At 40.8% G+C, this 12,287-nt stretch overlaps 1 protein-coding gene across 4 annotated transcripts in view; it reads left to right on the forward strand.

Annotated features, from left to right (window-relative positions):
• Pard3b (par-3 family cell polarity regulator beta) overlaps positions 1-12,287 on the forward strand; it is a 1,003,618-nt gene that overhangs the window by 706,616 nt on the left and 284,715 nt on the right. The window contains exon 20 of one of the 4 annotated variants that reach the window (XM_011238602.3): positions 788-9,596. The exons of the other annotated variants lie outside the window; for them this stretch is intronic. Within the exon in view, the coding sequence (XP_011236904.1) occupies positions 788-821 (34 nt within the window). The 3' untranslated portion in view covers positions 822-9,596. Of the gene's footprint in view, positions 1-787; positions 9,597-12,287 lie in introns of those variants that run through there. 4 annotated transcript variants of the gene reach the window in all.

Here is a 12,287-nt window from a genome sequence, read left to right on the forward strand (position 1 = left end):
AAGCCTTTTGAGGTGTCCCCTGAATCTTGTGCTGATGACGAGCAACTGCCATAACACTGTTGTCAAAAAAGACCAACACTTAGAAAAGCATAGGAAGTGTGTCTCAGGTCCCCAACATGGTAGCTGTCACCTACAAAGGCACTGTGATGCACTAGATATATACCTGAGATTAGGTCTGTATGATCCTGGCCTCCACCTATGATCTTCCATGTCTCAGCCAGAGGTTTCATACATCTTTTCTCCCTTCCTTTCAGACTGGGGCTAACACCATACCTTCCTGAGGGCCCTGCAAGGCTGGGAGATATAGGAGATAAGATGTCACATACAGTAGATTCAATGGCTAGGAGCACGGAGCACATAGTCAGAACACAATTTGGTTCTCCTCATACAGCTATCCTCCAAAACATACTCTGTTGAAACTGTCTCCTCTACATTTTGGTGTCCTAGTACTGTGGCTGATTTCTGGTCATTTGGCCAGAGGTTTACGCAACTACTTCAATGTAAACCAAAATGTATATCTCCTTCCTGGACATAACTGCCTTGTCTATGGAACATGTGCAGGGGAAGGGCACTGGAAAATGCTTTAACTTTTTTAGGTGGTGCAAACTGACTATTGGGGTCCTCTATAGGTGAGCACCTTTGGGTTCATATAGCTCTTTACTATGCCAGTTGCTGCTAATGGAAAATACTTTCATGGCTGACTTCCTAAGGATGCTTGCCCTTAGCCCCTGACCTCAGACAGTGTGCCTAGAGTCTCCTTACCCATACTTGCCGACTTCTTATATAGAGGCAGAGAAGGAATTAATCTAGCAGCAGCTTGACAGCAGTGACAACAGCATCTACCCCAAGATCTTGGATGAAGGCAGAGAAGGCTGTAACTACATAGTACCTGCAGCAGCACCTACCTGGCCTGCTACAATCACCAATCTCTCACCCATCCAAACCACTCCAGAGCAGCTTGTTTCCACTGCTCTCCCTCCCCTCTACCTATGACATGATTGTTATACCAGCCTTGCTTCCTAAGACTCCTCCAAAGTGACTCAGGCATCAGCTTGCCTTCCTACCTAGAAGGACTTACCAGATTCTCTCAACATGCCCCTGTGCTTTGCCATTGTGTCAGAGCAGAAGATCAGAACATGTTTGCTCATCACAAAGCAGACAGATTTATGAAATCACTTCTTAATTCTCAGAGGATTTTCTTGGACTTGTGTCTAGGGGAGCGGGAAGCAAGGTAGAGGTACCCGTTTCATTACTTTATTACTTTACTTCCCTATCACATCTGTCCATCTCCAACATTTTAGCTATGAAGAACAGATGACATGTGATAGATTTAACCATATTGTGTAAAACCTTTAGAATATCTATCTCTTAAAAAATGCTGGGGAATACAGGATACTAGTTGTTTCAATGTCAAATCTTCAACTGATATTTTTAAATATAAAAGAAAATTCAATGATCTTTTTCCATCTTTTTCTCCCTTCCTTCCTTTTCTTCGTCGTGTGTGTGTGTGTGTGTGTGTGTGTGTGTGTGTGTGTAAAGTAACATTTAAGGGACATGAATAGTGTAGACAGCTGAATAGTGTAGTTAGCTCTGAGCCAACCTATTGCATATCCAGTGTTCAAACAATGCTACCCTAGTATGCTCCTCAAAATCTTTTTATTTGGGGGTGGGGGTTAAAGACAAGGTTTCTCTGTATAGCCCTAGCTGTCCTTACTCCAAAAATCTGTCTGGCCTCAAACTCACAGAGATCCATAATAAAACACCATGACCAATATAACTTATAAAAGAAAGTATTTAAATAGACTTCAAATGGCTAGGGTCCATGATGGTGATACAAAGGCATAGTGATAGAAAGAGCCAAGAGCTCACATATTAAAACTACAATCAGAAGGTAGAGAGAGCACTAAAAATGGCAGGATTCTTTTGAAACCTCAAAGGTCACCCCCAGGTACACACTTCCTCCAACAAGGCCACACCTCCTAATCCTTCTCAAACCGTTCTACCAACTACAAACAGTATCCAAGCATGTGAACCTAACTGGGCCATTGTTTTTCAATTCATCACATTACTTTAGCAGGTCTGATGCCCTGGAAATCATTTGACTATCAGGGAATAAGATTTCAAATTTAAAGATCAAACCTTACATTACTGATTTGTGAATAAGGCTATATCTCACCTACAGAAGAAAGATACTTAGATACCTAAGCAGAAGGTGTGGGCTTTATAAATAGCAAAAAGATGAAACCAGAAACAAGGAACACAAAGTGGATTGGCCACTATAAGCAGGTTTCTTTCAGAGTTATAGAAGAAGGGACCTCCTTACCATGGTGTCTCAGGGTGACAGGATCTTTTTTGATCGGTTACATTAAATGTTCTGATATTTTGAAAACTTGCCCTTTTCTAAGTTTAGTTTGATCATGTAGTACCTAGCACAAGTACCACATTCTGCTTTTAGCCTTCTTGAGGAGCCTCAGCCTAAGTAGTGCCCTATTAGTACTCTACATGACCTGTAGTCTCATGACTCAGTGAGACACATCTTTCTGTTGGCCCTGAGATAAGGCAGTTGTGCTGAGTTTCCTCAGAGAGCCAAGTGTAATCTCAAGGTCTTATAAGCAGAAATGTAAGCCATGAGAAGCAAACATGGTATAAAACAATGCAGCATTATTGCTGTGAAAATAGAGGGGAGTGAACAGGAACCAAGGAATAATGGCGGCCTGTGTAAGCTGAGAAGGATGAGGAGGTGGCTTTCATCTGACCAGCCCCTTAATTTTCACCCATATGTGTTATTCAAGCCCCTAAGATTGTACTAATTGCTTACAGTATCAATGGAAACCAGCACAGTCATTATCATAAGTATTATTACTGCTTTTACAATGTCATAGTAATTTATAAGGACAAGTTTCCTCTTTAGGGTATTAAAGAAAAAACTATAAAAATGATTTAGCCACAATAATCTGTAAATATGAAAACTACCAGCGATTCACAGGGCCTGTTCCTGAGACTGTCACCAAGTTAAACCCTGACTGTATTTTCTGTTATGTGGGTATCTCTGTGTGCTTATTGCCCACAAGACAGGGCCTGCTTCCCCCTTTTGCCAATATGGTCCCTATCTCCACATAGTGGGAGCCACAGGCCCTGGATCCTCCAGACACACAGCACCCTGCCTTTTGTTCTCTTTCACTGCACTAACAAAATTAAGAACTGAGAGGTGATGTTGGATTTTTATCTTTGGTATAAAAATAGCAACTGTTTTCCATAGCCTTTTGCATCTGCGTTGGTGAGCATATTGGAGTCGCTGCTACACGCACGCTCTCAGCAACAGAGAACACAAAAGCTGTTACCATTAGCCAACAGATTTTGCTTTAATTCTCATCTGTTACTCACATGCTATTGACTTAGTTTCTTTCTTATTTAAAAAAGATTGATTGCTCTAAGGTTCTCTTAGAGTTAGATGTGACTTAAATATGCATTATTTTCCCCATTGTCTGCCCTGCTATAATGCTTTCCTGAACATAGGCTTTGCCGGCAGTGTCAGCAGTTACTCCATAGATAGTGAGACCTAGCCACAGAGGGTCAGTGGGGCTTTAAATTCTGCCCCCTTTCCTCATCCTAAAACTGTGATGTGTTAGCAGTGGCCTTATTTTTACTAATCAAGAGCCAAGTATTTTTACTCTGCTGATATTAGCTGTTTCAAACATGTTGATGGTAGAGGAGAAGAACTCAGGTTATTTTTTAATTTCACCCACTCCTTGTTCCTAATAGGAAAGTTTTGGGAGGTCTATCCCATTCATCTTTCTATCCATTGTCTAGTTTGTATGTTGTTATGACTTACTGATTTTAAGTTATCTCCTTGCATGAATCAAGTCTGGCTCTTACAAGGACCATAAGTTATATGGGGAAAACACTCAACTCCCAACCTTCCAACTGTGTCTGTTACCTTATAAACTCTGTGTACTTGCCACTGGGAGAGACCTTTGATAGCTTTGCTGTTAGCCTTTTGCTCATTTTGACACAGAAGTGTGAAAGAGACAGTGTCCAGCTCCTTTCCAGGTTGCCATCTCTCACTGTCACCGGCGCATCCAAGGGTTATTTCACTTGAGATGAAAGTCACCATGGGGCAAATGACAACATCCAAGCAAGGCTTCACTGGGACGTGTGCTTGAGCACAGGAAGATGACATGTCGGATAGGGTTCCAGGAATGCTCTGAGCCAAACTCATGCATGCAGGCACACGGGAGGCTGCTGAGGAGGTCAGGGTTTCTGACTATGCTTTGTCAGCATTCTGCTTTTGACTCCCTGGTGACCTACACATGCACATAGGCACATAGGATTCATCTGCTCCCTGCTCATGAGAGATGTCAGGTGTGTACGCTGCCACCAGTGCAGGAAGGCATGTGTCTGTCATCTTCTGACCTGCCTTTTCAAGACTGGAAGGAAAGCTTAGAGTGGGGCCAAACAGCAACTCCTATATCTGGTCAACAGTAGAAACTGTTTTACCAAAAGCAGCTGGCATTCGGAAAACAAACAAATGGTGTAAGATTCAGGATCCCCACTGATTTATCTCTGGTCAAAGCACATCCTTATTTTTGCTTCATGAGTTTGAATTCCTTGGGTATCACTGCTCTTCAAGATATGTTCCTGCAGAAGGGATATCCATGGCTCCTGTAACCAAAGGGCAGAGCTCAAACCCTTCAGGAGACAAGTTCAGTGCAGCCAGTCCCAAATATCCTTTGGCCACAATAATGTCAACCACAGTGGAAAAGTGGAAATCACCCTCTGATTTCTTGGTTGTTTAATAATTTTGTCAGTCTTTCGTAGTCCTCATGTTTCAAACCAGTCCCTTTATATAACAGTTTCTGCTGTCTTCTCTTAAGTTACTCTTCAAAACCCACGAACTGTTAACTTGTTCTGGACACTGAATGAAAGGCTTGAAATAGTAAAAGTTTATTTTCCTTTCGTGTGTGTGTGTGTGTCTGTCTGTCTGTCTGTCTGTGCATCTCTGTATATGACTGTCTATTGGTATCTGTGTACACACACATGTAGGGTATGTGTATATGTCTTGTTGAACTTCCTGGTGTATGCATATACATTATGTGTGGGGGTTCACATATAGGAGCCAGATGTTGGTGCCCAGTGTATTCTTCTTGGTCTCCATCTTATTTTTTCTTGGAACAGTGTCTGCCATTGAGCACGGAGCTTACCATCTCAGCTGCACTGAACACCTACGTCTCAGGGATCCTTACCTCTTCCACTCTAGCACTCTGATTGTAGGTGTGTGCTCCATTTTTTTCTTTTCATGTGGGTGCTGGGGATCTGGACTGAGTTCCTCGTTGCTTATATAGCCAACATCATACTAACTAGGCCCATCTCCCCAGCCAATTACATTCATTCTTCGCTACCTTTTCTAGGCTTTTGTCCTAAAGGAATTGTGTCTAGTTAGCTCCTTCCCAGTAGATTATCAAAGTATATATCATGCTGTTAGGAAGGTTTTTAATTTTGTCTGCTTTTAAATTTTGTTTGCCTATATTCACATTATTAATAACATTTATTGATTATTTTGTCTTTGCCAAATACATTACTAATCATTCTTTTGTTCACTCAACAATATTTATTAAAGTCCTACCTTTATGTCAGGTGTTGTCCTGGGAAATGGATAGCAAGCAGTGAAATCCCAGCTACTATGGCACTTTCCCATCATAATAGAGAATGAAAAAGTCAAAGATAAATATGAGTTTCTCCTGCTGTGTTTAGTACAAAACAAGGAAAATGTCACATCAACATACAAGCTTTAACTGTGAAGTACCCAGGGAGCAAAGGGACAGTCTCTAAGACAGCTCCCGTACCCTGGTAAAGAGCAGCACCTTCTGGACTCACAGGATTCTAAAGAGGGACCAGCCCCTGGCTCCTACGGGGTTGACATCCCGTAGGAGGAGAATGGTGAGAGAATAGGTACTACATACCTGATCCAGAGAAGTCAAGATGATTGCAGACTACAGTAGGTGCTATGGGGAAACTGCAGAGGGGCTAGAATCCTCCCATACTGCAGCTGTCTGCGGCCTAACAGACCATGTCCCCCAAGCTTCATGCGATCTTCAGCAGATAGATTATCTGAACAGTGTACACTGACACAGAAGCCAGCTCTCTTTTCTTTCGTTTTCCTTTTTTCCCCCTGCAGCATAGAAATCTAAGGGTTTTCTGTAAACAAATTTCACAATGATAACAAAAAGCAGTGAATAGAGTTCAAAAAATGTCTGTCCAGTATGCAAAGCCCTGTTGCAGCTGAGTTGGACATTCAGAGAGGAGCGGTCTACAGCAGACATGGAGACACTGATTTCACGAGCAGTGCACCAGCCCTGCTCTCCCTGACCCAGCAGTTGGATGCTCTGTGTCATTTCCTCTTTGCTCAGCTTCAGATATTGCTTATTTTTCTTTTTCTAAGAATCCTACATTATAAACCATAAAGATATTTTAAAAACCCTTAGAAGCCTCAACTTTTCATTTCTAAGTTTTGCCTACACTACGGGATATACTTTGTTCATTCCACTGTGAAATGTACTATGTGTTTTATTTATAGGAGCGTGCTATAAAGGGGAGCCGTGATGTGCATGTCTTAGGACTGCCAGACACACTGCCCCCATGCTATTTCTACACAAGCAATTACACAGTTGCTACTATCACCAGGCTCATGCTGAACCTAACTGCAGGCTCCCTGGCCTTCAACGATCCCTCATACTCTCCCCATGCTGTTGTGTCGTTTCAGTGGAGTGGTTTATATAAATAAGCAAGCTGTCTGTGGAATGCCTGACTTGATAGGTACTAATGCTTGTTGTGTATTTTAAGTCCACCAAATTATCATATGTTTTATTATATACAACATGTTCTGATAGATAAGACCATTGTGAAGTAGCAGTACACACTAACACATGGATAACTTCACACACTTATCTTTTCTGTGTTTCTGAAGACACTACTCTGAGTTGCTAGTCTCACCTTGAAGTTGTATGTCCTTGAGCAACCAACTCTCACACTGCCTTACTTCTGATAACAACCATTTCTCCCTGTTCCTGTGAATTACAGTCTTTTATACTTCACTTGTAAGTGAGGGCTCCATGGTGCTTCTCCTTCTGTGCCTGGTGTATTTCATGTAAGAATGCTTCACAGGTTAATTCATGTTATCTCTGACAATGCACAAAACAAACACAGTTCTCACCTCAAAAGGAAAGAGTGTATTCTAGAGCCAAATCTGATTTACCCAAATCTGGAGAACACAGAGCTAGGTTATTTCAGGTTCCATGTTCCCATGTGGAAACCATGTTATGAAAGTCATAATCAAAACAACTTTAAAATAAATTGGTGGGTACATAAAAGAGGCACTTACAGCAAGATGGGGGAATCTTCTATAGGTCTAAGAAGCTGTGTTAGCTTTGAATTGATAGAAACCGGTGATCTGGTGGGTTAAAAAATTCCAAAAGGTTTTATCTATTAGTCACAAAATGTTTGTTCTAACACAGATGTGGGCAAGGAATGGCTACATGAGGGCCTAAAGATAGCCTGAGCTAAGGTCTAACTAGACACTAGACCTGCAGTATTCCAACCTGTCCACACCACTGCAATTTAAATCCTTCTTTCCAAGAATGGTAAATAGGTGTGTGTGTGCGTGTGTGTGTGTGTGTGTGTGTGTGTGTGTGTGTGAGAGAGAGAGAGAGAGAGACAGAGACAGAGACAGAGACAGAGACAGAGAGCACAATTATATTACATTTCCTTTGTCCACTTATTGTTTGGCCAATGCGTAGTTAATTTCTGTTCCTTTGCTATTACGAAGAGTGTTGCAACAATCATGGAAGTGTAGATTTGTTTTTCATGTACTCCTTTCATTGCTTTTAAATATATTTCCAGAAGTAGGATATCTACCTGGATATCTTATGGTACTTATAGTTTCTATATTGTGGTAAGTTTCCATAATATCTTCCACAATATATGAATAATTCATATTTCCACCAATAGTGTGCAAGGCCTCACTTTTCTCCACATTCTTGCAAGTGATGGTTTCTGTCATTTATGTATTGTTTCATTTGAGAGGAGGGCTCACTATACACAAGAGCCTTCTGCCTTAGTCTCCCAAGGGTTAGGACTGTGAGTACATACCACCATTGCTTGCTACTGTTCTTTTCAGATAACTACACCTGAGAAGACGTCTTCTTGGGGTTTGGATTTGCATTTCCCACGTTGTCTCTCCACCTGTTGCCCACTCGTGGGTCTGCCTTTATGAAATTAATAGGCTTCTCTCCAGACTCCTCCCTTTGGATTTACTCCAGACAAACCCTTTGTCTCAAGCTAGATGTACTCAGAGCCCACAAACTTTCCCTTCCACTGTTTCATTTCCCCTGAATTGCTATTTTGTAATTCAAATGGGCATAGTGCTTCTTCTCTCTCACCTGAACAGTTTGCATAATAAAGTATAGGAAGAAATGCCATCGCTCAAATCATTCGCTCATTTATATTTCATATGCTCTGGGTCACTCCTTTCCAAGTGCAACTGTGAACTGTTTTCAAGCTTTACTTAACCACTGGGTAGAAGACGAAACTTTCCATTGCTGAATACAAATCAAGAGTAGACTCACCCAAAGGCTTGTTTTGTTTTCTTACCTTTCTTTTTAAGTCCAGCCTCAATGCAGAGTGTGCAGATGGGTTCAGGCTCAGATATTTCTTAGTAGATGGCTGCTCTGATGTTGTCCATCAAGATACATTTTGACTTGATTTTTAAATCGGGTTAGAGAGAGCACCGAATACTCAAGTCACCAGGGACATGGCATGTGTGCTATATTTGTCCTCTCGGCTTGATCCCATAATGGCTGTTACAGGTCTCATGTACAATAAATGTAATGTGGCCACAGCCTGTCATTACCTCTTCCCAGATAGTGGCTGTAAACATCTGGGTAGCCCGTCAGCTTTATGAGCATGAAGGGCAGCTCTGCTAATGCAGCCAGTCCAATGAAATTTTAACAGGCATCTCCCCAAAGGCAAAAGGGCAAGCCATAGGCTAGAGTTTAGGTGCTTTTTATCATGAGGTTCAAGCCATTTGAAACATGAAATCTCAAATGAAAAATAAAGGCCAAAGTTCTTAATTTGGCTTCAAGTTAGATACATTGAGAGCACTTTACTGATCAGGATAAAGTAGCTGCATGTGTTGCTCCTGAGAGAAGTATGACTGTAGAAAAAAAACCAATGTATTCTGAAAAGCTACTTAGAGTAAATGCAGCTATCCATTGTTCTCCATGACTGTCCCTGATTGCCAGGGGAAGAAATGGATGTTAGCCCCCATCAGCATAGAAGAGAGATCAGGTTTGGTCCCTTTGTAAAGGGATTTTCTCTCCTAAATTCATCTTTAACTATTTACTCTTGAAGTCTGGAGAGATGTCTCAGGTCTGTATTGCTCATGCAGAGGACTCAAATTCATTGCTAGTACCTAAATCCAGTAGTTCACAACCATCCTAACTCTAAACTTCTGGAATTCTCACACTGTCTTCTGGACTTTGTGAGCACCTACACACACACACACACACACACACACACACACACATCTAAAGATAAATCTTTAAAAAGTATTTACTTTATTTTTCACAAAATGAATCATAAAAGTTTTGTTGTTTCATTTTGTTAACTTGCCAATTTTTTTCAAATTAAGTCTAACCTTAATTTCTTTAGTATTTTTAAATTCAGGCAGGGTGACACCATAGCTATCACTTCTTTTTTTTTTCATCATTACTACCGCAGGTCTTGGCTGGAAATGCACTCTTTATGAGCAGTGTGGAGCTTGGAATGGAATTAGAAACTAGAGGCAGTAACATACAGATATTGACTTCCATGAAACCCAGTAGTGTGATCGTTGATAAAAGTTATTCATTTGCATGTAATACATCTGAAGTTTTGTTAGTCTGCACCTGAACACAAGAAGAGAAAATTAGCACAACGTTGTGTGTGGATTGTGGGCATAAAGATTTAAAGAAGTTTATGAGTGATAGAAAGGACAGCAATATCTACAAGAATACTCACTAAAATGCTACATAGAGCCAAGGTTTATTGCTTAACTAAAAGATGAACCTGAGAGAGAAGGGCTACTCATCAGCTGGGCGGAGCACAAAGACAAATGAGATGCTGGGGTACCCAGCGGGCAGGCTTGTTTGCTCTATGGCTTTAATCATTTTTTTCAGCTCTCAAGCATGTCTGCAAATGTTTGTTTATCCCTCTGTTTTCTGACGATGTGTTCATGGAAGGATGAGGGCCCTGTATAGAGTTAATTAATATGAAAATGGATGGCTACCTTCTATTCAAAGTCTGATTGCTGCTCCTTGCTGTCCCTTCCTACTCCGTGTAATCTTGATTATTCTGCAGCTCTTGTTCTCTGCTGCCCAAAGCAGTAGGGTGATTTGATTTTCTCATACTTATCACAGGAAAGAGTGATCACATAGGGTGTCAACCAAAAGGCTTATTTGTTTAATTAGGGTTCCTTCTGCTCTTAATACGCCTGCCCAACTCCCATTACGTTAATGCAAATTACACAACAGCACTGGAGGAGAACACACTACTTTATCTCATTCTGGGATAATGAGGTTTAGATTTGTTAACCGATCAGGACAAAAGTCCAGTGGTTTCACTTTTGAAGCAATTGATATGCTAAAAGGAACTTGCACAGGCACTCAAATGGAAGGTACACAATCATAAATAAATGTCATTAGCATTTAAGATGAAATATAATCATTAAAGATGCTAGATTAATAAAATGCAGACAATTTTCTGATGGACTTATTTGCATACTCATATTAAGTATCTAATAAAGCATGCTAACAACAGTTTTATCTGTATATACAAACACTTGTAAGTTCCTAGTGGGGATGTATTTGCCTAATAGGCCTTGCCCTGTGTCCAGCACAATGTCATGTCCTTGTGGGATGTTTACTTAATATGATTAGGGAATGACACGTTGAGGTTTAATACTTTGACTAGGCTAGGATGGAATCAGATCTCTGATTAGCACCTTTTATCTGAAAACTTCAATATAATTTACTAATGTCCATCTTCCACATGCATGGGCAACGACAGTGGCCAATAGTTTTCCTTGCAGATAATTGCAGGATGAGGCAGGACACATGCCATTTATTTACTCTTGCCATCTATTGGGTTTCCAATTGGATTAGATGTCTTCAGGTGATATCAAAATAATTTTATAACATGAACTAGTTCATAATTAAAAGGAAAGGCTCAAATTGGGAGCACAGTAACTGACTGTTTTGCTCATAAAACAAGAAAAAAGACTTCCCAGTGCAATTAAAAACACATAGGAGATGCATTACTTAAATTGGAAAATAGATAGGAGGTGTATAAACACTTTTGGACTATAATAGCCACCAGACTTTGGACACAATCCAATTTGTTTCTCAAACTATTGGCTACTTTCAACCTCAACTTCAACAAGGTTAAAGTCTAATTGGTAATCTACCCATGGAAGTCACCAGCTTATGCTGACTTTCCTAATTATGTTTGATGCAACACCTGAGATCCCATGATATCTAGGATGTATCCTCCCTGCCTCTCCTCACCCTCCCATCCATAAATTCTACTGATGTGTGAAAAGTACTGCCTTGCACTTCTGGGTGTTCTATTCCATTGCCCCTCTGTACATTGTGCCACTATAATTTGATTGATTATTCTAAATACGTTGTTTCAGTAGCAACCTGGCTAATTGGCCTGCATTCCCCCTTTCTTCATTTCAGTTCATCCTAACACAACTACCATCATCAGATAGTTAATAAACACCTCTATATTAAAATGTAATATAACATGGTAGCAGAGAGAAGATCTTGGGAAATTTCACTTGGATACAAATCTCAGGTCTGCTTGTTCTAACCATAGGTCCTTGTTAAGGATTCTATCTGAATCTGAAATGTGTTATTTGATCCCTAGCCTATAGTGATGTTCAGAAGGCTGTGGAGCCTTTACAAGGCAGGACTTCACGGGTGGAGCTATGTCTCCAGGGCAGACCTTTTCGTGTGATGCTTCCTGCTAGTCCAGGCCCACTGCGACGGAGGGGCACACATGCTCGCACAGTCCATGCTACAGTGGCCTAAAATATTTCCGAAAGCATAGGACAAAGTAAATCTTTCCTCTTTCAAATTGCTTTACTTACATACTTTTTCATAACACAAAGAGTAACTTCAACATTGACTTAACTGCTGTGTCATTAGCCTCTCCTGTGAAGTCATGGTGGTGTTTGCCTGACAGAGTTGCGG

The sequence above is a fragment of the Mus musculus genome, chromosome 1 (genome assembly GCF_000001635.26).
Source record: "Mus musculus strain C57BL/6J chromosome 1, GRCm38.p6 C57BL/6J".
NCBI classification, from domain to species: domain Eukaryota; kingdom Metazoa; phylum Chordata; class Mammalia; order Rodentia; family Muridae; genus Mus; species Mus musculus.